Source organism: Erpetoichthys calabaricus, chromosome 1 (assembly GCF_900747795.2).
Source record: "Erpetoichthys calabaricus chromosome 1, fErpCal1.3, whole genome shotgun sequence".
Taxonomy (NCBI): Eukaryota; Metazoa; Chordata; class Cladistia; order Polypteriformes; family Polypteridae; genus Erpetoichthys; species Erpetoichthys calabaricus.
The window spans coordinates 260,701,431-260,728,555 of NC_041394.2; the positions used below are offsets into that span (position 1 = coordinate 260,701,431).

Consider the following 27,125-nt stretch of genomic DNA (forward strand, 5'->3'; position numbering starts at 1 on the left):
ATGAATTTGGGGTTCAGGATTCGGCCGAAGAGCAGGCCACCATTGGACTCTGGAACAGTGGAAATGTTCTATGGACTGTTGAATTAAGCTTAACTATCTGGAAGTCTGATGGTTGAATCTGTGTTGGGCGAATGGCAGGAAAATGTTACGTTTTGGACTGCATAGTGCCTACTGTAATGTTTGGTAGAGGAGAGACAATGGTCTGGGGCTATTTTTCAGGGTTTGAACTAGATCCCCTGGTTCCAGTGAAGGCTACTGTTAATGGTAATACACAGAATGATTACAAAATGCATGCTTCTTGCCTGAAGAAGGGGCCTGAGTTGCCTTGAAAGCTTGGATATTGTAATCTTTCTAGTTAGCGAATAAAAGGTGTCATTTTGCATAACTTCTCACTACATTCATAATGGCTAACACAGTACAACATCCTAGTACTATGGTAATACATACAAAGACATTTTGAACAATTGTGCACTTCCTACTTTGTGGTAACAGTTTGGGAAAGGCCATTTTTCTGTTCCAGCATGACTGAGCATTTATGCACAAAGCCAGGTCCATAAATACATGGAGGAACTCTAATGTCCCGCACAGAGCCCTGACCTCCACCCTACTGAACAATTTTGCAGATGAATTGGAGTGGTGATTATGAGCCAAGTTTTCTTGTCCAGCATCAGTACCTGACCTAACAAATGTTCTTTTGGCTGAATGGGCACAAATTCACACAGATACACTGAAGCACCTTCCTAAAAACAAATAAAAGCCTTACTAAGTGAGTGGAGGCTGATATAGTCGCAAAGGGTAATGCCCATTGTTTATGAATTGGATGTCCATCAAGCTCATAAGGGAAAGATGTTTAGGTGTCCACAAACATTTGGCCATATAGTATATGTCTGTATTTGGGGAAAAAATAAAAACTAACCTGGTGGCACTACAGGTAATGTACATAGGTGATGGTCTGGTTTTGGGCTGTAGTGCCTCTTAGGTGTAGTTTAGATGTTCATCCAGAGTTTGTGCAGGTTTCCTTCCATAATCCAAACACATTGCTTGATAAATTTGTCCGTTTGAAAACATACCACAAACATAACGTTGCCAGACATCAGTGAGAATTAGTAGATGGATGCTTCTTCAAAATTTATATTTGTTTTTTTTTTCTTTCAGACTGCAATTAATGAGAATTACCAGACCATGTCGGACACTACTTTTAAAGCCTTACGCCGACAGCTACCTGTAACTCGCACCAAGATAGACTGGAATAAAATCCTGAGCTACAAGATAGGAAAAGAGATGCAAAATGCTTAAACCAAGATTTGCATGACTGGATTGCTGTATTGTCCCATGTAAAAAATGAAAAAATAAAAGTAATAAAAGGTTTGGTCTCACATGTAAAGCATTTATTACACATTAACAGCCTACCTTTAATAATCCAATTTTATACAGATATTTACTAATTGAAACTCTCATTGGGTGTTTTTATTATGTTGCTAACACATTTCTACCGACGTGTTTTGTTTTCCAACTGTATATGATGTTACTTTTTTTTTTTCGGTTCAAAATAAAACACCTTTCTTCATAATTATTTTATTTAGGTGGGGAGACCACACCTTTTATCCCAGTAAGATATCCAGATGAGAAAAATGAAATTATTTTACTTAAAACCCCATAGTGTACTGTAGGGTTTATTACATCTATCTATTTTGGAAAAAATAGGAGTATTCTGAACTTTTTTTTTTTTAATTTCTTTAATGTAAAAGTTACTTGTGATCATTGACTCATTTTTATGTCATCCCTTCCAAGCCATCCACTTGTCTGACTACACACACAGTTTATATGTGTTTGTGCTCTCCATACTATATGTACTCAAAGAGGAAATATGATAACAGTTCCTATTTTCTGCAATATACTGAACAGGTTATCATTTGTAAACCTAACATAAATTTGTAAGAATGAAAGAGGTCAAAAGGAACGGTTTCATTAAAAAGGTCTTTGATCTATATCTTAATTCATTTAGCTAAAACCACACAAAACATTATTGCTTATTACATGCTTGTTAACTGCTTAAGATGTTTATTACATTTGCCATTAATCTCTTATTTTTATGAAACAGACATGACTTATACAATTGTAATATATTCCTGTATTAAAAATTTTGTCGGTCAACTTGGTGATATTTTTTTTTTGGAATGAACTGTAATACAATATCAATTATGTTGCATTAAATGACAGATTTTCTATTTACCTGAGTAGTAAATTCTTAAAATTAATCAATCAGTTTGTCCTTCAAGCTTCATGAATGAAATTGGATCATCTTCTCCTTATTGACTACTGTGTCAACATGTTTATATTGGAGGTCACCTCAGATGACATGTTTGTCATGTTTATTTGCAGTGATGCTGTTTGTCATTACAGAAGAAGAAAAAACATAGTGGAGAACCTTCAAACTGGAATTTAGTTTGTTGTAATCTTTATTATTCAAAAAAAAAAAAGAAATGTCCTTAATTTCACACCTTGTTGGGTGAGTTCTTGAAAAACAATTTTCAAGTTATTTGTGGGGAAAGTTAGACACCCATTACTGTGGTTTGAATGAAATAATAGTGTGTGCTAGAATGGTTTAGGATGTGAGAGTACGTGGAACCAAGCGAGCAGTGTTGGCTGAGATGTATTGGTTAGAATACAAGACCATAAGCCAGCCACTTATTATTTCCTTCAATAATAAAAACAATGAAGAGTCATTAATAATACTTAGTTGACTGTAAAAATCCATTATATTACTTTACTACACATTAGAATTGTGCCAAACTGAACATAATCACAAAAAGTCCAGATTTTTTTTTTTCTCTATAGAGTTTTGGACATAATTACTACCACTGTTAATTACAAAGCATTGCAATTATTTATCAAAATAAGTAATGTGAGCAATTTCCAGTATAACATTTTGCTTCTTAGTCTTTTGCAGATGATCAGGCTCTTCATAATATTTTGTGCTTACCATTGAATTTTACCTTAAAGCCTCTGAAGCCACCCGAGGTAGATACTCAACATGTGTGATTCACAATGGTGGTAGGTGGCGTAAATTGTTAGTAGCTTCTAAGAATACGGAAAAGATGACATTTCTTATTCTTTTTCAATATGAACACTGGTTATAGATTGGTTCATGTGTCTTTTTTGAACAAAATTGTAAATCAGTTTGAAAGAAGCCATCAAATATGTTTAGAAATTTAATCATGAAATATCAGTTAGTAGTTAACTGAATGCACTAATTATTGTATGTGTACTGGAACAAATAAAAATATGAACCATACCATTTAACTTATTATATACATGAAATTTAAGATCAACAATTAACAGAACTCCTTTTAATCTTGGTAAGACATCAGAATAACCAGGTAGGTATTCCTTTGTTTTCTTGATTGCACATTGTTTATGTACAATTTTTCCTTGACCATATCTAACCAATGCATTGAAATTCTTCACACTTGTTGTCAGTATCACTAGTAAAAAAAAAAAAACTAACTAAAAGAGAAACTGCAACGGTGTGACATAAGACATCAGAAAATAGATACATAGATACAGTGGTGTGAAAAACTATTTGCCCCCTTCCTGATTTCTTATTCTTTTGCATGTTTGTCACACAAAATGTTTCTGATCATCAAACACATTTAACCATTAGTCAAATATAACACAAGTAAACACAAAATGCAGTTTGTAAATGGTGGTTTTTATTATTTAGGGAGAAAAAAAAATCCAAACCTACATGGCCCTGTGTGAAAAAGTAATTGCCCCCTGAACCTAATAACTGGTTGGGCCACCCTTAGCAGCAATAACTGCAATCAAGCGTTTGCGATAACTTGCAATGAGTCTTTTACAGCGCTCTGGAGGAATTTTGGCCCACTCATCTTTGCAAAATTGTTGTAATTCAGCTTTATTTGAGGGTTTTCTAGCAAGAACCGCCTTTTTAAGGTCATGCCATAGCATCTCAATTGGATTCAGGTCAGGACTTTGACTAGGCCACTCCAAAGTCTTCATTTTGTTTTTCTTCAGCCATTCAGAGGTGGATTTGCTGGTGTGTTTTGGGTCATTGTCCTGTTGCAGCACCCAAGATCACTTCAGCTTGAGTTGACGAACAGATGGCCGGACATTCTCCTTCAGGATTTTTTGGTAGACAGTAGAATTCATGGTTCCATCTATCACAGCAAGCCTTCCAGGTCCTGAAGCAGCAAAACAACCCCAGACCATCACACTACCACCACCATATTTTACTGTTGGTATGATGTTCTTTTTCTGAAATGCTGTGTTCCTTTTACGCCAGATGTAACGGGACATTTGCCTTCCAAAAAGTTCAACTTTTGACTCATCAGTCCACAAGGTATTTTCCCAAAAGTCTTGGCAATCATTGAGATGTTTCTTAGCAAAATTGAGACGAACCCTAATGTTCTTTTTGCTTAACAGTGGTTTGCGTCTTGGAAATCTGCCATGCAGGCCGTTTTTGCCCAGTCTCTTTCTTATGGTGGAGTCGTGAACACTGACCTTAATTGAGGCAAGTGAGGCCTGCAGTTCTTTAGACGTTGTCCTGGGGTCTTTTGTGACCTCTCGGATGAGTCGTCTCTGCGCTCTTGGGGTAATTTTGGTCGGCCGGCCACTCCTGGGAAGGTTCACCACTGTTCCATGTTTTTGCCATTTGTGGATAATGGCTCTCACTGTGGTTCGCTGGAGTCCCAAAGCTTTAGAAATGGCTTTATAACCTTTACCAGACTGATAGATCTCAATTACTTCTGTTCTCATTTGTTCCTGAATTTCTTTGGATCTTGGCATGATGTCTAGCTTTTGAGGTGCTTTTGGTCCACTTCTCTGTGTCAGGCAGCTCCTATTTAAGTGATTTCTTGATTGAAACAGGTGTGGCAGTAATCAGGCCTGGGGGTGGCTACGGAAATTGAACTCAGGTGTGATACACCACAGTTAGGTTATTTTTTAACAAGGGGGCAATTACTTTTTCACACAGGGCCATGTAGGTTTGGATTTTTTTTCTCCCTAAATAATAAACACCATCATTTAAAAACTGCATTTTGTGTTTACTTGTGTTATATTTGACTAATGGTTAAATGTGTTTGATGATCAGAAACATTTTGTGTGACAAACATGCAAAAGAATAAGAAATCAGGAAGGGGGCAAATAGTTTTTCACACCACTGTAGATAGATAGATCTTTATTGTCATTGTCACTTTTACAAAGGAACAACGAAATTTGAAGGTGCAATCAACTCAGTGTGAGGAATAAGGGTTAAAATGACAAAAAGACAGAATATAATAACAAACCGAATAGTAATAAATATACAAATTGCACTTGTTGACCTAAGGTATATATTGCACATTGGAAGAATAATATAGAGCAGTTTTATTTTGAGTTCAGGGCCATGATTGCTTTCGGATAAAAGCTGTTTTTAAGGCGGTTTGTCCTAGTTTTCATAGCTCTGTATCTCTTGCCCGATGGCAAAAGCTGGAAGAGGCAATGACCGGGATGTGATGAGTCCTGCGAAATGTCTATTGCTTTTTTGCGGCTTCGGGAGGTGTAGATTTGTTCCAGAGTGGGGAGGGTACAACCAATTGTTCTCTCCGTTATCCTGACGACCCTGTGTAGCGCTTTCTTTTCTGAGGAAGTGCAACTGCCGTACCACACACACAGTCCGTACGTGAGCACACTCTCAATGGAACAATGATAAAAAGCAAGGAGCAGATTTTTTGGGAGGTGGTTCTTTCTGAGAATTCTCAGAAAATACAGTCTCTGCTGTGCCTTCTTTAGCAGCTCCTTGGTGTTGGCACTCCAGGTCAGGTCATCCTCCAGCTCCATACCCAGAAACCTGAACACCGGGACCCTCTCCACACATGCCCCGCCAATGGTGAGTGGCTGGATGTCAGTTTTGTTTTTCCTAAAGTCAATAACAAGCTCCTTTGTTTTTTTGTTGTTGAGGAGCAGGTTATTGACTGTGCACCACTCTGACAGTCGCTCCACCTCGTCCCTGTATGCTAGCTCACCCTCCTTGCCCGAGATGAGTCCGACCACCGTCGTGTCATCCGCAAACTTTATAATCTTGTTGCTATGGTGAGTGGGGGGGACACAGTCATATGTGTAGAGGGTGTAGAGGAGCGGGCTGAGCACACAACCCTGCGGCGTCCCGGTGTTGAGGCTGAGAGCAGTGGATGTGTGGAGACCCAGCCTGACCCTCTGGGAGCGACCCGACAGGAAGTCCAGTATCCAACTGCAGGTGAGTGATGGAAGTCCCAGATCTGCCAGTTTGGACACCAGTCGTTGTGGGAGGATGGTGTTAAACGCCGAGCTGAAGTCTACAAAGAGCAGTCTGGCGTAACTCCCCTGCTGCTCCAGGTGGGTCAGGGCAGCATGAAGGGCTGTGGCCACAGCATCCTCCGTGGATCTCTTTGCTTTGTAAGCAAACTGAAATGGGTCCAGGTCTGCTGGCAGGCAGGCGATGATATGACTCCGCACCAGTTTCTCAAAGCACTTCATGATGACAGATGTGAGTGCCACTGGGCGGAAATCAGACCCTGTAACACTGAGGTGAGAAGTTTGTATTTGATATATGGAAACTGCCTTATCATTTGTGTTTTCAGTGAACTACATTATAAGAAATGTGTGCTTGTTTATAATGGTGGGTGTAGATGTGCAAAAGTGAATGCAAATTCAAGCTCAAAACAACAACGGAGAGTGGAACAGAGGTTTGTGGCTGCACTGAAGCACTAGGACAGAGAAGTTTAGTTTTGAGATTGGCTTGAACTGTAAATGTAATGTAGTGTCTGGGACACAGCATTAAATTACTGACCTGCTCAGATTGTAAAAAATACACGTTAATAATAATTTATAAAAAGACATTTTTTTAGAAATGTAAAGAACATCAACAAAGACACAAGGTAACTAATGCATGGTTGTAATTTCTGTATATGTAAAAAAAAAAAAAATAAATAATAATCCATCAAGCAAACATGGTGGTTAGCTGCAGGACAAGCTCCATCTCCTGAGACTTATAAATGGATTAAGTGGCTCTTGTAGACTGATGGAACTTTCCTTCAATTGCTTTACCCAGCTAGACAGTACAAAGAACAAATGGGGTAAGATAAGACAGAAAACTAGGGAGTATTCAGCAGGGGGCACAAGTTGATTGGGAATGTGTTTTTTTCTAATTGCTGTCTACACAGGCCGGGTGGGCTGTCTTCTGATTGTCCTCCTCAGCAGGCTTAACTTCAGTAAGGCTATGCCAGTCTTTTATACCTTCATGACAGTCATCGGTTCCCCAAATAGCCATTTACATATATATATATATATACTAGGGGGCTTTGCACCTTGCTCGCTTCACTCGCCAACCCCCGTGTTTGGTTTTCCGGATACACATTTTTAAGATTTTTTTTTCTTTGAATTGCTGCTATTTCATTAGTTTCACTTTTATTTCAGAAATTCTGTAAAAACAATATTTGTAATCTTGCGAGTACCAATATGCTGAATCTTTTTAATGAGGTCAGGATAAGTTTCTCTGTTTGGAATTTCAGCACAGACAAAACGATCGACATCATCAGCAGTTAATAATTTCTTTTTACAAAGTAAAAAAGTAAGTAGAGTTCTGCATTGGACTCCTGTCTGTAAAGTCGTGCTATTTTCCTCTCACAGCTCCAAAAGTACATGGGTTTACCAAGGTGATACCCCAGCTTTTGTCTAGGTTTTTGTACAAGGGCTAGACAGAACGTTTTTGACTCCTGGGGTAAATTTAGGTTTTTAAATATGCAGACAAATAAATACATATACATGAACAAAGTAACCAATAAATGCATGTGCGGTAAACTCCGTTTTTGAAATTCTCAAGATTCTTTATTTGTCACATGCATAGTTATACAGGACAACACGCAGTGAAATGCATCCTGATCCGCTTATCAAAAACTGTGCAAAGTTGGAAGAATATCAGTTAAGATTAACAAAAAGTCATAGATTGAAAGATAACAGTATAGTAGAACATAATACATAAGTAAAATTATGTGAATAAAGTAGAATTAAGTGTTAAGGTGCAATAGTGTAGTAATTATTGTGCAAAACCAAAGTTAGACTGGTGCATAGTTAAATGAGGCAGTTTGTTTGTTTGCGCTACTGCGATCTTTACTTTCTTTTTTTATATTTTCTAATTTTCCTACTTTCATGTCCTTAGCCTATACGCTTTATATGCGCTGAGAGCCCTGGATCTGTGTGTGCTCAAATCCTTCACAAGACTGAATGTTTTGCTGCCTATTATCCTATAATGATAGATTGTAAGTAGGGTGTGTCTTTGGTCTCACGGGTCTTTAAAATGTCTCCCGAGAAGATCACGTATCGTAGACTTGCTTTTTGCTTTCCAGGACAGGATTTCTTTTTATAATAGAAGATATATAAATAAATATAAATATGTGTGTGGAAGATTGTGGGTTTGCTTCCCGGTTCCTCCCTGTGTGGATAGCGCTTTGAGTACTGAGAAAAGCACTTTATGAATGTAATGAATTATTTTTATATATAACGAGAGAGAGAGGTTAGACTTTCTTACCAATTCAGCACATTTCTTTGACCATCTCTGTATGGTTAACAATATCTCATCTTTTACACTCAAAACATTTTTTGCACTCATTCTTTTACAATCTCCAGATTTTTACAACTTCCTGGAAAGATTTTTTTCTGCTTGTGGCCTTAGTTAGCAAGTTTTATAATGTATCACTATAATGTATTTAAAAGGAACCAGGCTAGCTGATCACACTGAACACTGTTTTTTTTTTTTTAACTCTTGTCAACATCAAATCAAAAAGAAGCAGAGAGAACAAATGAGACCCCAACTCTAAAATTTACTTGGCTGAAGGACAACTGTGTTGCGCTGTAGTTACTACTGCTCTAGGTTTCTGGTTCAGTTTATGGCCCCATCACTGTCTGCATATACAGTAGGTTGCATATCTTCCTTTGATTTTTATGGGGTGCTTTGACACCCAGTCACATTAACCTGCATATGTTAAAAAAAATAAAAATTAAAAATGTGAGACGTACTCTGCAGTAGACTTGCATCCTTGATGCTTGTGGCTAATGCAGCTCAGGCATGCTTTGTTTTCTTGTATCCCTATGCTGGTTGGAAGAATGGATGATGATATCCAGTACTGGCTGCTAACCAAGCTGCTGTCTGATCCTTGTGTCTGCCAGTATACCTAATCAGAAGCCAATTTGTGTTTGTCGCTAAATACCCAATCAAACTTCAGTGTTTAAATCATGAAATGCCCAACTGGGAGGGGCAACAGACAAAATGTCAGGCATTTGCAGTATGTATGTGAATTTCGGATTTTTTTTTATATTGACTATAGCCTCAGTAAAGAAGAGGTCAAAAGGGACTGTCATTGTGAAGCCACTGCTGTAATTTAGTACAGGAATTGGTGGGTGCACTAGCACCCTTCCTTTTATTTTCATTTTCTGAAAAGAAAATAGAGGTATAGCCAATCAAAAATGCAGGAGAGAAATACAAGATTGTAAGGCACAATTTGAATATTTAGTCTAACAAACAAAGAAAGGGAGAGACGTACATAAAGTAGGAGCTACAAAGCTTATCGAAGCTTTGCCAAGAGTTGTGTAATGTGACCTTGAAACAGCAAGGAGCCGAGAAGCACAAGATCTCAGTTATCTAAAAGGTTGGGTTTGTGCAGGTAGGCACAGTACTGTGGAGTTAGCAGGCTTTTGAAGTCAATCCAATATTTGTGGGCCAGCCAATTGAGGGGTACTAGAATCTTTCTAGTTAGCCAATAAAAGGTGTAATTTTGGTTAAGTTCTCACTACATTTAGTAACATTCAGTTGTTTGGGCAGAGTTACGAAATAAATGACTGGCCAGGAGTGAACTGGCAGTCCTTGTCTCCAGTCTTATATCTTAGAACATAGAAATTTTAGATGAGAACAGGCCATTCAGCCAACAAAGCTTGCCAGTCCTATCCACTTAACTCCCACAAAATTACATCAAGTATAATATCTTAGACATTAGGTGGCACTGCCAGATCAATAAGCCGATTTAAAAGGCAGGCTCAGTCCTGGGATGCACTCTGGACTGCCTGGGAGGTAGCAGTGGAGGAGAGAATTGAAACAAAACTAAGTGCCAATATAAACAATGCTGTACATCCACTCTGACACACCAATATGAACAATGCTGTACATCCGCTCTCTGACACACCAATATGAACAATGCTGTACATCCGCTCTCTGACACACCAATATAAACAATGCTGTACATCCGCTCTCTGACACACTAACACTGAGGACTTTCAGCTAACATATTATTCAGTAGAAATGTGGCAAGAAACTCTACTGGGGCTTCTTTATACCAACAGCAACACATCTTTATAATGCCTCACTGGTGCATGTTTGAGGAGTTCTTGTTTGTTGTAATATTTCTTGACCTTGAGTGAAAACCTAGATTTCCTCATTGGGACAAACAATGTACAGTCTATTGTACATAGATGTGGCCCTGCTTGTATTGCACTCTTTTATCTTCCAGAATGCTGTTTGCTGTTCAGTAATTCATAAATAAACTAAGTGCATTATCCATCCATCTTTAGTTCAATATATATAGCACTCCAATAACTTCTTTTATAATCTCCATAGCTAGGAGACCACAAACTAATCTGCATTTTAAGGTCAGTGGAAATCAAGAAACACACCAAAGTTGCAGAAAAATAAAGATCTCAGACACGTTCCAGACCATCTAAATTGTGTAGAAAAGCACGCTGCTCCTGTGGCCCACCAGAACCCAATTAACTGCAGTGTGTGTCAGGAGTCGCCAAAATAGATTTATTCTCACAGATGCATCCACTTTATTAACCCAGTGTTTGTAACCCTAGTTCGCATATACACATAACCCAATACTGGACTGTGAACCTTTGGATTTCAGGAACCGGAACCCATCCAGCCACAGGATGTGCATACAAACTGTATAGTGAAGACACAGCCGGGGTCCAAACACCCAGCAGCGCCACACGGCATTTTGATGGCCATCTTAGAATCTTCCTGAGCAACAGCGTCCTGTCTCGTTTTGCCAGCAGATGGCACGGCATTCCCAAAAAACGCACGCAAAGGGACTGAAACGAGGAAATGATCGGTAGCAGTGCACTTGCTTTCTGCCTTTTGTACCGAGCCGTGAGGCATACCGTGACCTCGTGTAACATCACAGCGCTCCTCTGTTCTCGCCGGTTTCATGTCTTTCAGCGCCTGTGTCAGCCGACCTCCCTCCTCACGTGAATGTTCTCTTCTAAACGTGCGTTTACGCAGGCGAGATTGTTTAATGCTCGCTACGTTCATTTTAGCTATTTTTTTTAAAGTAGCGTGCAATATTGCGCACTGGGAACAAAAAACTTAATGATCAACTGATGCAATATCGACGCAAGCTAGGTGAAACTTGTACGTTAATGATATTCATTAACTCAGCCACATTAACAGCACTGCGTGCCGTGCACCATTACCCTGATGGAAGTGCTACATATTTCTCTTACATGGATGCTGTCTCCTCCGAGATCAATTAATTATCTACAATGAAACATAATCTACAATTAGACTAATGCTTGTGTATTTAATCAATCGGGTCGTACTATTTAAAATTTTCCTGCAGTTGATGCTTACAGCACTATGTTTACTGATTATACAGCAGAGTACTTCAGAGTGGATACGGCAAGTTGTTGCTTGTGCAGTGGGTATCGCTGCAGCCTCATGGATCAGGAGACCGTCGAGTTTGCACGTTGTATGTCCGAGTGTGTGTATTGTAACCCCTACCCCCCCCCCCCCCCAAGACGTGGTTATTACTTTTAGCCTGTAGATGCGGGTTGGAATGGTGCCTAAAATAGACTGGCGGTCAGTCGGTCTGTCCAGCGCTGCTTCCTATCTTGAGCTGTTGCTGTTGAGATTGACTCCGCCCCACGACCCAATGACTCCGCCCCCACGACCCAGTTTTTAAGATTGTTAGTCTAAAATTGGCGAGTGGTTCCCTTGTGCAGTCCTGGGGGAAGTCCCGTGGCTGTGTGTTTTGATTTCAACCAGTTTCACAGTCAGCACATCATTCATACTTTAAATTGATCACGATGTTCAGTGGGTTATCCTTTTTTATTCTCGCATTCTTTCTTAAATATTTGTATTGTTGTCCAAACTTTAAATGTTTCCTTCCTACTCCATTTTCTTTTAAATTAACCTTTTTTTTTTAATTGAATTTGTTCCCTTAATTGTATCAATTTGCTTACAACACTGAATGCTAAAGCAATGAAATGACTTCAGTGCCACATTCACTTTTATGTTCATTTGTAAGAAATGATTCTTAATGAACTGGCAAGTGAAAATGGCAGTGCAGTCATTGTTCCCTTTTAGTTTTCAGGATCATTTGCGCCGTTCATTGCTAACCGTCATCATTAGGCTAGAAAAGGCTGAAAGAAATCAAAGTATTCAAATTTACGACCAAGAATACCAATATTTATAAATTTCTTACAAATCCCCATAGGCCAGATAATAAATCAATAAAAGTAAAAATAACACACAGATTAGGAAATTGGTTAAAGTTAAAACATGCAGCCGTATGGGGGTCTCCCAGGACTAAACTTGAAAACCAATGGAACAGAGAGGCTTTAAGGTAGGGGTCTCCAGCTCTGGTCCTGCAGCACTACGGTGGTTGCTGGCTTTCACTGATGCTAATTAACTCCTTTGCCTTAATTTTAATTGACTTGCTATTTAAAATTCAGAACCCTTAATTATTTATTTTTTCCTTAATTAGCAGGCAATCAACAATGAGATACAAAGCGACCCAACAGATGACAAGCTAACCTGTGTTTAACATAGAATATCTGAAAACAAAGAAAGGGGAAGATCTCAGTATTGTTGATCTGCCCAGGTTCATAAAATATTTTGACAGTGCTCTTAGCTGGTCATCTGTTCACTCACTTCACATCTCATTTTAGTTTATGTGCTGTTTAAGGAAAAAAATAAAGCAATTCAAAGGCCTGAATATTAAAAACAAGTTAATTAAAATGAACAGAAAATTAGTTAATTGGCAGCAAAAACTAGTCACTAATTAAGAAAAGGGTTAGATTGAAAACCAGCAGCCATGGTAGCTCTCCAGGACCCAAGTTGGAGACCCTTGCTTTAAGGCAAAGGTTCTCAGGTTTAGCTCTGAAGGACTGTACTAGCTGAAGGTTTTTATTCCAAACAAATTGCTTAATAAAAAAACAATGCTTTTTATGGCTCATCAGTTTTTCCATTCCCCCACGTCAAGTCATTCTTAATTTGTAGCATTTTCCATTCCAAGGACATCATCCAAGTAATGTGTGTCTTGCAGCATATTAGTAATTCTCAGTCTTTCATTTATTCTTTTCCACTTCATTCAAAATATTTTCTCAAAACAGATTATTCAAGATGATCACACATAGTTGTAAACTGGACCAAGTTAGATGATGAGCTACCGGTTCCTTTGTCATCTGCATCCCATTGTTAATTGACAGCTGTTTAAGAAGAAAATAAAACAGTGGCTACTACTATTTAAGGCTGAAAGAAGCAATTAAAGGTCCAAACAAAAGAGACAATTAAAATGAATTACCAAACTGTTGCTTGAACAATAATTGGTCAAACAACAATAGTTCACTTTTAATTAAGAACCTGGGTTGGAACAAAAACCAGCAGCCACGCCAGGGGCTTGCTATGATGCAGTGGTCTCAAATTCAGTTTCTGGAGGGCTGCAGTGTTTTCCATTCCAGCTGCATACACAGTTAGAAGCCAATTATTGCTACTAATGGAATATACTTAGCACATTTCAGAATTAAAGTATCAAAGATCATTAACAGTAAGAATTGATTTCTAAGTTACAGCAAAATCTTGAAGCCATAATGGCCCTACAGAAACAGAGTTTGAGGCCCTGCATTAGAGATTGGCAGTATACTTTCTTTAACTCATTAAGATATTTCTAATATTGTTTTATTTAATTATTAATTTTATTGTAATCATTCCATACAAATAGATCAATTTATACAAAAAAGAATTGAAGACAAATCAAACTCCACCCTTGAGAAGGAGAGCATGGCCAAAGGAGAATTGCTTAGGGCTTTTTAATAGGGCAAAAATAAACAAAAGAAAGGAAATATATATATAAATAAAAAATGGAGAAGGGAAAGAAATGCTGAAATAATTATTTCTTCTTATTCTAAAATATTATTGATTAGATCCTGCCAGGTTTTGAAAAAATTCTGTACAGATCCTCTAACTGAGAATTTGATTTTTTCCAATTTCAAATAATATAAAACATCATTTTCCCACGACTTATCAGAGGAGAGTTAGGATTCTTCCAATTTAACAAAATAAGTCTGCGTGCCAAAAGTGTAGTGAATGCAATCACTGTTTGCTTGTCCTTCTCCACTTCAAGTCCGTCTGGAAGAACAGTTTTTCTTTTTCTAAGAACGCAAAACATCTACCTGCTTACCATGCTGCCTTAAATTACTGTAAAGGCACAGTTGGTTATGTGAAACTCGCACTCACCATTTCACTGCTTAACCTAAAAGATAAGTTTGATATTTTTCCAAGTCAAACTTATTTCTTCATAAACATGGTATATATACACATTTGCCACATGAAATTGTGCACTAAAGTTGCAGATTTTCTATAACTTAAAAAAATATCTTGCCCACACTGGTGCTTTATAATAGAGGCTATGAGACATGGAGCTTAACTGGAAAAAAAAAACTTCAAAGTGTATCAAATACGTCAATTTTTCAACCCAAGAAAGTTCTCGAGCATTGATCCACATCCTCAGATTACACAAACATTGTAAAATAGCTTATACATATCATTTTCAAACAAAAACAAACATCAATATTTTCAGATTCAACCATTTTAAAAGAATAACAGCTGTGAACATTCCCTCTTGTCTTTCCTAGGCAAATACCTTTCATCCTCCCGGAGCGAGGTTTCCTCTCAAAAGACCAAATCACAGTTAACTTTTCCTGACACATGTTTTGTATTGTGTTGGTCTAATTCTGTATTTATGTGAGAACTCCTCCCACAAAGTCACTAGTCTCACACAAGCAAATAGAAAACATGTTCTTACCTTGAAAAGATTGAGAGTTATTACCAAGAATATGTGATAAAACTATTATTTTCAATTCCCTGTAGTTGTTAGAAACATGCATCACAAATATGGAAAGCATGTTTTCTTATATCAAAACTTTTGCTGCTTCAAAGTGGACATACTCTGCAAGTTTTGAGGCTTTTATTTTCTGGTGGTGCTTCATTGCCTACATTATAAAGCAAGATTTTTTTTATAAATGTATAGAAAATGCTTAAATTTAGAAAACAATTTGTGTAGCAAATTCATATAAAACATGTTTGTGAGGAAATACCTTCAGTTTGATTAATGCTGAACTTATCCTGTACCCTGGAATTACAATGTGTGATTGACTTTTTCTGGTAAAACAGAAAGTGACTGCATATTTCTGCAATAAAGTGGAAAATATGTCTTTGTAATATGGGGCCGTATATATTTCTCGTAAGCTTTTTGTTAAAAAAAAAATAAAACCCAATAAGTAGTATCTGAATGAATCCAAATGTGGATAGAAATTCCAGACAAATAAATAAATAAATGAGTTTACAGAAGCATATGCAGAAACTACTTCAGATGCTGACTTCTGATGATAAATTCAGAGTATTTTGAATTCAAATAGTTGCTTTGCACAGTAATTCTGAGCAACTTTTTTCTTGCACTCATATCTGCCACGAACTTGCACAATCACTTAGCATGAAGAGCATGCACTTCACTGACGATCCTCCAATCAAAAACAGTACTTGCTAGAGTCCACCTTCGCAACTTTGGTGGGTGAAAATGACAGTTTTAATTTCAAGGCGTATTTCATGTTGCATGTGGTGTAACTGAAACAAATAATTGAAGAAATCAAGTAATTTTTAAAAAGGCAACAAAAAATGTGTTTTATGACAAAATTACAGAAATTATTTTTGCTCACATATCATTTTGTTATTATCACATTTCACAATGTATTTTTTTTTTTTTTTTGTCCATGCTATTCCTCCATATCCCAAAGTCATTGATTTGGCCCTATGAGCAACGGAAAACAAAAACCTTAGACTTGACTTCTGCAATGGGCCCATGAAGCTATGGCCACAGGTGCCAGATGTTCACCCTTTTTTCAGTTAGAATGTCAAACTATCAAACAGTGGTTATTAATGTTCAAATCCACGTTCCTTCCATATTCTCTTGAGTTGATTTTGGACACTTAACCTGCTGTCTGTAACACTTTTCCTCATGCTTTATACCAGACGTGTTACAATGAGATCTTGGAGGGCCAAGGTGGCTGCTGGTTTTTATTCCAGCCACTTTCATAATCAATGGTCAGTTACCACTGCTAAAGGAAAAGACTTATTTTGCCTTGACATTAATTTACCTGCTTTTCATCATTCAGAATCCTTTTGTTTTATTCCTTAACCAGCAGCCAAAAAATGAGATGTAAAGTGAGCCAAACGTTGACCAACTAACTTGGAGCTTTCAAACAGTTCTGGAATGATACCATATTTGCTCTAACCAATATCCTATTTATCTGTTAATGAAACAGTTTTAATTCTAAGGCTGTCAGTGGTCTCATTCCACTATACCAGACATTTCCAAAACTGTTTTCTTTTTCCTGAGAGAGTGGCATCAAACATTTTGTGGACAAGTGTAGATCAATATTTCTCACACCTCCACTTTTTTCTTTTCAAAAATTTAATTGAGACAGATATTATATGAAAGACACATAGGTGCAAAACTGATCAGGTTAGTCTGGTCAACTATTGATTCATCTTGTATCTCATTATCGTTTCGCTACTACTGAAAAAAAAGTGATGAAATTAAAATGCAAGTCAATTAAAACTAAGCAAAAAGGTATATTCCATTAACAGTAGTATTTGGTTACTAAATAGGAAACTGGCTGGAAAGAAAACCTGCAGCTATAGTGGCCCTCAATGATTTCAGTTTGACACCCACACTTTATAACAATTTTACATCTACAGAGGGAAGCCAGTCCCAAGCCGGGATAAATAAGGAAGGATGGCATCAGGAAAGGCATCTTGCCGTAAAAATCACCCTGAAACCTATAAAACATTGATCCCACAAAGAAATGGCAATAGATGAAGAAGAGGGAGGCTCACTGGGCACAAAACAGGAGCCCATTAAATCTTGGGGCACATTCACTCATGCACTGATCTGTAAATGTGCGATAGAATATATGTGTGGGCACTTGAATGTATTAGTGCATGGCCCAGGACCAGGTCTTGCCATGTGCCCAGTACTGCCATGATAGGCTCAGTCCTCGAAAATCGTGAATAAATTAAATTGGCTTGAAAACAGGCTAATGGACTAATGGTGAGTAGAACATATTGTGACGTGAAGGCAGTCATTTGCTGACATTTGTTTAAGGGAATGAGTGGGCTGGGGGGACAGTTTCTAATTGTAAGTGGTTTAAACACTTCTTAGAGCATGTTTAAGGCTTAAGAGGGGGTAGAAGCACAAAGTGAGGCTGATTAGGAATGAGGAGACTAAAAATGATGGACAGTGGTAGCAAGTGAAGGTTATGAATACATTGAAGTAGCTGACAAAGGAAAGCTAACCAAGCTTTGATAAATAGTTATGGTTTGGGAGGGGCACACAGAGTCAATTTTATCTTCTTGACATCACAGTGTAATCCAGGGGTCACATTAAACCTTCTCAAGCTGTACCATTTGTTCTTCCCTTCACGGTACTCTCAGGTACAATCAGTGTCAGATCTAACATTTTTCCTGCTCTAGACAAAGTTGTAAATGCCGACCCACAACCCCCTTTGCTTTGAGTGGATCATCACTGCAAGATCTGTATACTGAAACATGTAGCAGGGATAAGGGATAGATAGCAAAGTATGGTGGGTTTGGATACAAAACAGTGCATTTACAATTTGAGAATGTCAAGGAGACCAGTTGATTACTTACTGTGACATTACAAGACAGAAAAATATGCTCTTAAGGGTACCATTTTATTAAACAAGTAGGATTTGGGACGTATTATTTTATTTATTTATCATATTTAACGTTTTTTATTAAATAAAAATAAAACGTCACTAATACCCTTTTTAATTAAATTATAACAGCTCATTTCTGTCAATATCTAAACATCTACAGAAACAGTAGGTGACAGTCTTATTTTTTTCCCAAATAATGTAAAACAGTATAATGTGGCAGTCATATTGCATGTCCGAGTTTTCATAGGTGTGTACCGATTAAAATAAATGTCGCCCCGAAACCCCAAACTCCCCCCCCCCAAAAAAAATGTGGCCGCCCACCGCTTATTTCGCCTAAATTTTACAGCCTGTCCTGGGTACGATAAGGCGTTTACGTTTATTGCCCGATCGCCTTTTTGCATTACTTTGACGCGACGTCTATTTCTCCAGCGTCTGGCCGAGCTCTGGACGGGATGCCAACCTAATTATAGAGCACAATCTTTCCTGCAGTCTTTTGACAGCATGCAGCCCAACGTAGGGCATGTGGGAGAAGATTAGCACAACCCTTAAAACTCAAACGGACAGAATGTGGAATCTCCACATAGACAGCGACCAGTCTGACACTTACAGAACGACACAATTGTTTTTGGTGATAAACTCAAGCACAGACACAGTAATTAAAAGGAAAAACGAAAACTTTATTATGGGGAAGCACCGTATTCACCATTTAAAGCGATAAATAATGCTGCACATCATGTGGACTCACCTCCCTTCCACATTTTTAATATCTCCACGCACTGACAGGGCGCAAACTACCGATCCTCCACCCCCGGATGCGCACGTGCCTCGGTCCCATCCAAGGAAACTGTCACGCTGGAAAACGCGCTACACGGGCGCACATGTTTCGATTCCCGCTCTCAGTTCCGCCCTGTGTGCTTCGCTCAGTCTCGCGCATTGGCGCAGTCTGCGGTGTCCTTCGCCAGTGATGCTCTCCACCAGTCCAAATCCCGAGACACAGGCGAAAGAGTGCGGAGCCACGAGTGATCCCAGAATACACCGAGGGTTCGCGGCAGCAGAGAGCACTAACATGGCTGAAGCAGGGACTGGCTTGCTCGAGCAGCTCAAGTCGTGCATCGTCTGCTCTTGGACTTACCTCTGGACTGTCTGGTTCTTTGTTATGCTCTTTCTGGTGTACATCCTAAGGGTGCCGTTAAGGATCAACGACAATCTGACCACAGGTGAGCACCGCCGCCACACGTGGCACTACCTACGTAGGCAAAGTTTCTTACCTTAAAGTTGCAACTTTTTGCAGAGACACGTCTACACAGGCGAGCTGCTTACACGGCACGGCAGCGCGGGGCATGGAGTAACCAAAGCCAGTGTTTCGCTTCGTACTTTTGCTTTTTACATGGATTTGCCGCCTTTCTCCTGGTAGTTGGTGTCGAACACAGGTTATTGTGGTGTGTATATAAATGTTTTATATTTACTGTATGTGTACAAAATTTAACGTTGTAGACGGGGCCACTTTCTGGATAACCGGGTCCTAAAGCCAGCCTGATTCGCAAACAGCTTAATAATAGCAACTTGTGGCTCATTCGGTTCTTTAGTGTGAGATTTTAACTAGCAATGTCCGACTGGCACGTTATGCATCGGACGATTCATCTATTGAGCAACACATTGTTAGAAAAAGTAATAAGGGCTCAGAGTAGTTTTTATATATAGTGTCTATCCCGTGAAGCAGTGTAACCGTACACTCATCAATGGAACACGAACAATAGTTAATGAGACAGCAAGCGATGTACTTGATGCAACTTTTAATCTTATGTTACATTTTCGGCATATCGTTTCGAGTTACATTCATTTGCATGTGACTGTATTGAATTAATCTCCATGCAATATATGTGATGTAGAATGCATAGTCAGTGTTTCAATATGCACTCGCCATCCAGTATCCAAACCTACTGATACCCACTTTGCATGACTTTTACAATATATTGGATTAGTGTTTGGCGTCCGTCTTTAGCAACAATCTTCTCCCACTACTCTGCCTAGTTACATCCCCATTGAACATGCTCGAACCGTCTAACTTGGCTCCTGTCGATCCAGAGGACCAGCGGTATCTACTGTGGGATAGTATAGATCCAGCCAATCAGGATCTTGTGAATTAGTGTAGACTTCAAAAAATTCAAGGCGCTGTATATAAAGAAAGTCAATTTGTGTGAGAGGCAAAGGAAGTGAGTAAATATATAAAAAAATAACTTTAATAAGTTAAAAAGGCCTGGCTATTTGCAAATATTATTATATCCTGAAGACAAAACGAGTTGAGTGTTTGCTTATTCTGAGATTTTGATCAGGCATATTGTTTGCACTGTACACATTCTAAATGGAGAACTTTGAAACTTGGTTCACTGGGAAAGCAGCTTTGCTTTTTTATTTAGTTGCTTGTTGAATGCCTCTAAGTAGGCTGAACATTTTAAAATATCACCTTAGACCGTGTTCAGCACTAATGTTGGCTCCTCACTTGTGCCTGGTTATGCCAATAGAAATGTAAGGCCCACAGCACCTTAAGGTGGAGTTTGCTGGGTTAGGAATTGTATGTAATGTTTATTATGAGTGTGCCCAGTTAATAATCTGTGCTAGATCTGGGGCTGGTTCCTCCCATGTGCTTGATGATGTTAGAATAGATGATGACTCCCCATGACACTTAACTGGGACAGCAGATTGGAAAATTAGTGACCTTGTGTGTGTGTGTGTGTGTGTGTATATATGTATGTATGTATGTATGTATAGATATAGATATAGGTGTTTACTTCTGTTTTTACATTTTCTTTTCATAGTTAATTCAAAGCAGCTTTTAAATCTATTTTTTCTATATTTCTGCACTGGCAGGTGAAGTGACTTGTTGAGAGTCGCATGCTATGCTTGGCTGCTGAAAACAGAATTGCCAGCTCTATAGATTACGTCCAGTAAGTTGCTCACAATTGCAACATCAAAATTAAGTGCTACCAGCCTACGGGAATTTGATGTTTTTTTTTTTAAATCTAAATATATATGTAAATTGTGAGTCACGGTTGTGATGTGGCTAGCGTTACTGCTTCACCATCCAGTGATTCCAATTGGAATTCTGCCGGATTCTGCAAGTTTTATCCGTGTGCCCAAAGACATGTACGTTAGATTAATTGGCATCTCTAAACTGTCACTGTGTTTGTTCTGCCATCCACCTAAACTTACTTGGTGATTTCACCCACCTGGTGATCTTGAATTGGTTTAAGAAGAATTGAGAATGTTATTTATTTCTCTAACTTAATAAATGTCATTTGCTTCTTATCATGTGTACAGAGCAAAAAAAAGATGCACACATTAAAAGGTCACTTACAGTTTTAATTATTGAAGAATATAAATCTGATTTTTAACCTTTGTGTGCACTGAGGTATGTGGTAGTACAGTTTTAATGACAAAGTTCTTTTATAGGCTTGGATGTCTATCTTATCTTAAAAAGGGACACCACCCATTATTAAGTGTTCTTTGCTGTACTGATCCTTGCTTACACATTCAGAGCGATGCATATTTATGCCTTCAATTAATGAGTTGGTTCTGCTGTTATGGTGTTCCAGTTTGTTCCATGCTTAAGTACTGTTTAAGTACCAGCTTGTGTTGCACACTGTTCTCTTACACTGCCATTTTTCCCAAGATGTGCACTCATTGTTTCATGTAAGATGCTCATACTTTATTCAATTCCTAGGAGTACTAGGAATGATTTAGAATCATGATCAATTGATCAGTGGTTTGTTTTAAATTCAAAAATTTTTTGGGAGTTTCTCTCTGCCTTCACCAACTGCCCTTTCATGGAGTACAATGTTAACTTGAATGTACACAAATTATACAGGAAATAAAAATATTTATTGAGAGTCATTTTTAAAAATGGCTGTTTTTGGGATGGTACAGTAGCAGAATGGTCAGGGCTACTGATTTACGGATTCAGTTTCCTGGGTTTTAATCTTATGTCCAGTCATTTTCAGTGTGGGGTTTACATTTTTTCCAGTTGTCTGCATAGATTTTAATCTGGGTACTCTGGCATTTCTCTCACATCCCCAAAAGCACACAGGTTATATTAATTAGCAACTGTAAATTAACTTGAGGCTGTATTTACTAATTTTTTGACATTTATTGCACACTCCATCTGCCTGGAATGGGGTCTCTCTCTCTCTCTCTCTCTCTCTCTCTCTCTCTCTGTCGTTCTCTCTCTGAATTTACTTTTCCAAGATTTCTTCATTTTTCTTTCTTTCTTTGAAATGATTTTTTCATTTTTTTTATTTTTTACTTGTCATCATAGGTAGTCAAGGCTGGGGGCTGTCAAAAACAGGGATTGTTAAAGCTGATTGAGGTATTCCTTGTGTGATTTTTGGACTATACAAGAAATTAATATTGTTTGTGTGTGTGTGAGAGAGAGAGAAAATGAGTAGACCTGTGATGGACTGTTGCTCTGTGCGGGGCTGTTTCATGCCTTACACTCACTGCTGCTGGGATAGGCTTCAATCTCCTGCCACCAGAAATCTGATTTAATGTGTTTGAGAATGACTGAAAAGTGGGCAACTTCTCTCAGTAACAAATAAGAGAAAGAAAAAGGGTGGGATGTTTCTTTTTTGGAATGATCCTAAAACTCTTGATCATAATCTTGTGATGGCTTTCAGTGCCATGTACTTTCACAGTCTTTGTGTGTTCATTTTTATTCAGCTTAAGTTTATAGCGGTGAGCTGTAGGGCTACCTGGTTTATTTTATGTATAAATACTCTTGTCACAAACTTTTTCTGTTTTGTAATTGAAAAATATGTTTTGTAAATACTGCTTAAAGTCAAAACTAGTACAGTCGGAATCCATATACTGTGTCATGCACATGTTTGGGTGTGCTTGCTTAAATTGTCTCTTAATGTGAATAGTTAAGTGAGCAGAAGATGAACTGATCACAAAAAGGCATAACATTAAAGTTGACATTTCTTTTCAGCATTTTATGCAAGATATGTGTATTGTTTTTGTTTTGTACAATGAAAAAAAGAAAGGAGCACCATGCAAAAGTTTGGACACCCCAATATATTTGAGGTCTTAGATAACTTTTACCAAGGTCTCAGACTTTTATTGGCCCTTTAGGACTATGGCTTCTTTACAGTCATTGTTAGGAAAACCCAGGTGATGCAAATTGCAAAGTTGTATGAAGTCTGACTCCTCAAATCTTGTCCCAAACAATCAGCAGCCATAGGCTCCACTAAGCAGCTACCTAGAACTCTGAAAAATAAAATAATTGATGCTTACAAAACTGGAGAAGGCTAGAAGAACACAGGAAAGAGTTTTCAGGTAGCTGTTTCCTCAGTTTGTAATGTTATCAAGAAATGGCAGTTAACAGGAATGGTGGAGGTGAAGTTGAGGTCTGAAAGACCAAGAATACTTTCTGAAAGAACTGGTCATTGGATTGCTAGAAAGGCAAATAAAACCCCTTTATTACTGCAAAAGACCTTCAGGAAGATTTAGCAGACTCTGGAATGGTGGTGCAATGTTCTACTGTGCAGTGACACCTGAACAAATATGACATTCATGGTAGAGTCAGCAAAAGAAAACCTTTCCTGTGTCTTAGCCACAAAATTCAGGACCTGAAGTTTGCAAATGAACATCTCCGCAAGCCTGATGAATTTTTGGACTGATGAAGTCAAAATGGAACGTTTTGGCCATAATTTGCAAAGGTATGTTTGGAGAGAAAAGGATGCCGAATTCCAGGAAAATAACATCTCTCCAACTGTTAAGCATGGGGGTGGATCAATCATGCTTTGGGCTTGTGTTGCAGCTAGTGGCAGAAAGAACATATTATTGGTAGAGGAAAGAATGGATTCAAATAAATACCAGCAAATTCTGGAAGTAAACTTCACACATCTGTAAAATAGTTGTAGTTAAAAAGTGAGGGTGGGTCCTACAACAAAGTAATGATCTGAAAAACACCTCAAAATCTACAATAGAATACCTTAAGAGGTGCAAGCTGATGGTTTTGCCATGGCTGTTACAGTCCCCCAACCTAAACATCTTTGAAAATTTGGGGATAGATCTCAAAAGAGCAGTGCATGCAAGATGGCCTAAGAAGCTTACAGAATTAGAAGCCTTTTGCAAGGAGAAATGGGCTAAAATACCCAAAGTTAGATTTGAAAGATTCTTAACTGCTTATAAAAACCGTTTACAAGCTGTGATGCTTGCCAAAGGCAGTGTTAGTAAGTACTGACCATTTCAGGTGCCCAAATGTTTACTTCAGATCTTTTTCATTTTTTTGGTATTTTGTACCTATGAGTGATGGAAATAAAAATGTAATCTTGTTTAAAATATTAAAGAAATGTGTCATCTTTAACTTTATGCCTTTTGACGACCAGTTCCTCTTCTGCTCACTTAACTATTCACAGTAACGGACATGTTAAGTAAGTACGCCCAAACTTTTGCATGCCACTGTATTACCCTAGTGCAACATAAATGCCATAGCTACATGGTTGTTCAAGGTGCTTGAATTCGTATCTCATTTAAACAATAATTTTTAAAACAGCTTTTGTAATAATGCACTCTTCAATCCATGTTTGCAAACAAGTGGCTTTTAATAGGTTTAGGACATTTACTCTTGTGAAATTTATATCTGCATCAATAATGCAGGAAACATTAGCTGTTTGAAATTACTGAAAATGAACATTTAATGAATAAGGCAATTAAAATTTCAATTGTCATAAACTAGTGATGCTTATTTTTTTCTTTTGAATTTCTTTCACCCTTTTTACATTTTCCTCCATTTTTACAGGTCGCCTCTGTGAAATCACACCTCTGAATTACACATCAATCCATTGTTTCAAAATTTGTGTGCAAACAGTGTTTGTTGTGTTGTTTTCAAGGTACCTCGCATAACTGATCAAATGTTTGGTATTTGATTATGCCTGTGAACTCCTCCAGAATTAGCCATTGGATAAGATAAGCTTTAATTGCCGTAATGTAATTGTAATTGAAGACACTCCCCAGTTGCTCCGACACTGTTCTTATTGCCTTTGTCACATCTTAGTTGTGTTGGTAGTTCCTTAGGCTTCAAAAAACTAGCAAGCGCCAAAAATGTACTGTTTGCTAATTTGTTTGTTGCAATGAAGTTTGCCATTTTGGGAGCCGTAATAACTGCATCGTTGTGATTCGGTGTTGGTGCTAGTGCTTTGGATATCACCAGTGGAGCATAACAACAGCATAATGACCTACAGTGCATGGATGTCTGGCAGACACTGACTCATAAATATTATTTTAGAACTAATATACAAATAAACTAATTTCATCAATGTAGTAAATTAAAGGCTTGTATATACAGAGACAGCCAATTTTGATTTAAATTTGTCTTGGTTTTTACTTGTTACAAATGTGTGGAGTCTGCATGTGCTGCCCTTGCTTACACATACTAAAGACACACAGGTTAGGTTAATGGATTACTTAGGTTAGGTTACTCTACTGTAAATTGTGTGAGACACTTGCACAGCAACTTGGGGGATTCATTGTCAAGAGTTAATACCTATTCCAGAACAGAATGAGTACCTTCTTCAAGTAACCCTGAATTGAACTGCAGGTTGATGGACTGATGTCCAATAAATAATAGGAGCTTGCTTAAATAAGGCAACAAACAAGGCTAAAGATGCAAGATGAGTAGGTGCAAGTTCAAGTGGGAGGGAGGAGTGGCTAAGAGGTACAACTCATTTTAATAATTTTCTCATACTTTAAAATATATACATGAGTACTTCCTAAGGTGTATCTTGCACACGCTTTGCATTCATCTTTGTCTGCAGACTTTTCCTGTTTTACTAATTTCTGACTAGTCTAGAATTAACATGTACATCAGCATTTTGTGCATCTTTACACACTGACCACATTGTTGTTTTAAGTTAGTTTGTCCCCCATGCAGGGGGAAACATGAAAGATATAATCATGCGTAATTTATGATAATCTCTGTGTGGTCAAGTTTACTTTGTGAGAAAAAAGAAGTTAGTTGAAATCGAGAACTGAGAAATGGTATGAGGCTAAACTGTGTATAAGTATATAGGTCAAATGATGATCACTTTCAGGACTATTTGCTATATTTAGTTTCTTTGACCATCAGGTGTAATGTTGATCATTGTTAACTTAAGGGCAGTTTCTACTTTTAATTAAACCAAATTATATAAAATGCTCTTTTCCCAACTTTCTGTGTATTAATTCTCAAAAAAATATATTTTCTTTTGAATTTAAAAGGTGTATATATTGTGTGCATTTATGTTTATTGGTTTACTGAGTAATTTAAACAATAGTTGTGGTGCCTTTTCAAGTTGTATATTTTTATAACTGTGTACTGTACGATCACATACAAGTAACCCTGAATTAATGTATGTTTTGTAGTTTAGAGCCACCCAGCATATATATTTTTTATTGTATTTAGTAAAAGTTTGTCAATACTGCTGGTGGGACTTGTTGCTCCTTTTAATTAGACTGTCAGTTCTGCTCGTTACAATAATACAATGGCCTACACAATTACCTGCATGTGTTCAGTGTGAAGCAATTATATTTATTACTTAGAAAAAACGTAGGGTTAAAGAAAACCCTAAAAAAAAAAAAAAAAAATTCTGGATTTTGTACCTAAAAAGTGAAAGTGGCAAATTATATGAAAAATGAGATTTTTACAAAATTTAAGCTGTATTTTAACGGACTGTTAGTCAGTTGACTAACATTATTGATTTTAAGGTTAAATTTAAAAATTTCCTTAAACAGTAATTGCGCTATCAGAAGTACTGTACTCTGTGTGGTCACAGTGTAAACACAGAAATCCAGCAACATAGAGGTCCTGGGGGCATGGTTTCCATCATGGAGTTTACCCAATCAATCAGTTTAGGTTTTTGGTTTGCATGATCAGCCTCTTCCCCTTAAAAAAACAAGCCCACAATGCACTTTCCTTTTTTATTCACTCTGGTTGGTTGCATCTGTATTTCTGCATCACACATAAAGTCTATGACCAGTCCTGTTCTTAAACTTGCTGGCCTGGGTTATAATGCTCCTATGCTGCAAAACCTAGGAACTGGTAATTGACTTTT

General features: G+C 37.8%; 3 protein-coding genes across 7 annotated transcripts in view; all 3 read left to right on the plus strand.

Annotated features, from left to right (window-relative positions):
• Positions 1 to 2,232, plus strand: part of LOC114661323 (F-actin-capping protein subunit alpha-2) — a 97,488-nt gene extending 95,256 nt beyond the window's left edge. Inside the window, exon 10 of the mRNA XM_028814540.2 lies at positions 1,156 to 2,232. Within this exon, the coding sequence (XP_028670373.1) occupies positions 1,156 to 1,296 (141 nt within the window). The 3' untranslated portion in view covers positions 1,297 to 2,232. The remainder of the gene's footprint in view (positions 1 to 1,155) is intronic.
• The window catches only part of cav2 (caveolin 2), a 516,729-nt gene that overhangs the window by 467,901 nt on the left and 21,703 nt on the right, over positions 1 to 27,125 (plus strand). The window lies entirely within an intron of this gene.
• LOC114661334 (suppressor of tumorigenicity 7 protein homolog) overlaps positions 11,132 to 27,125 on the plus strand; it is a 260,621-nt gene continuing 244,627 nt past the window's right edge. Inside the window, exon 1 of one of the 5 annotated variants that reach the window (XM_028814557.2) lies at positions 11,132 to 11,271. In XM_028814557.2, the coding sequence (XP_028670390.1) occupies positions 11,232 to 11,271 (40 nt within the window). In that variant the 5' untranslated portion in view covers positions 11,132 to 11,231. Of the gene's footprint in view, positions 11,272 to 18,858; positions 19,257 to 19,343; positions 19,479 to 27,125 lie in introns of those variants that run through there. The other 4 variants (XM_051928198.1, XM_028814550.2, XM_051928213.1 and 1 more) reach the window with 4 other exon arrangements.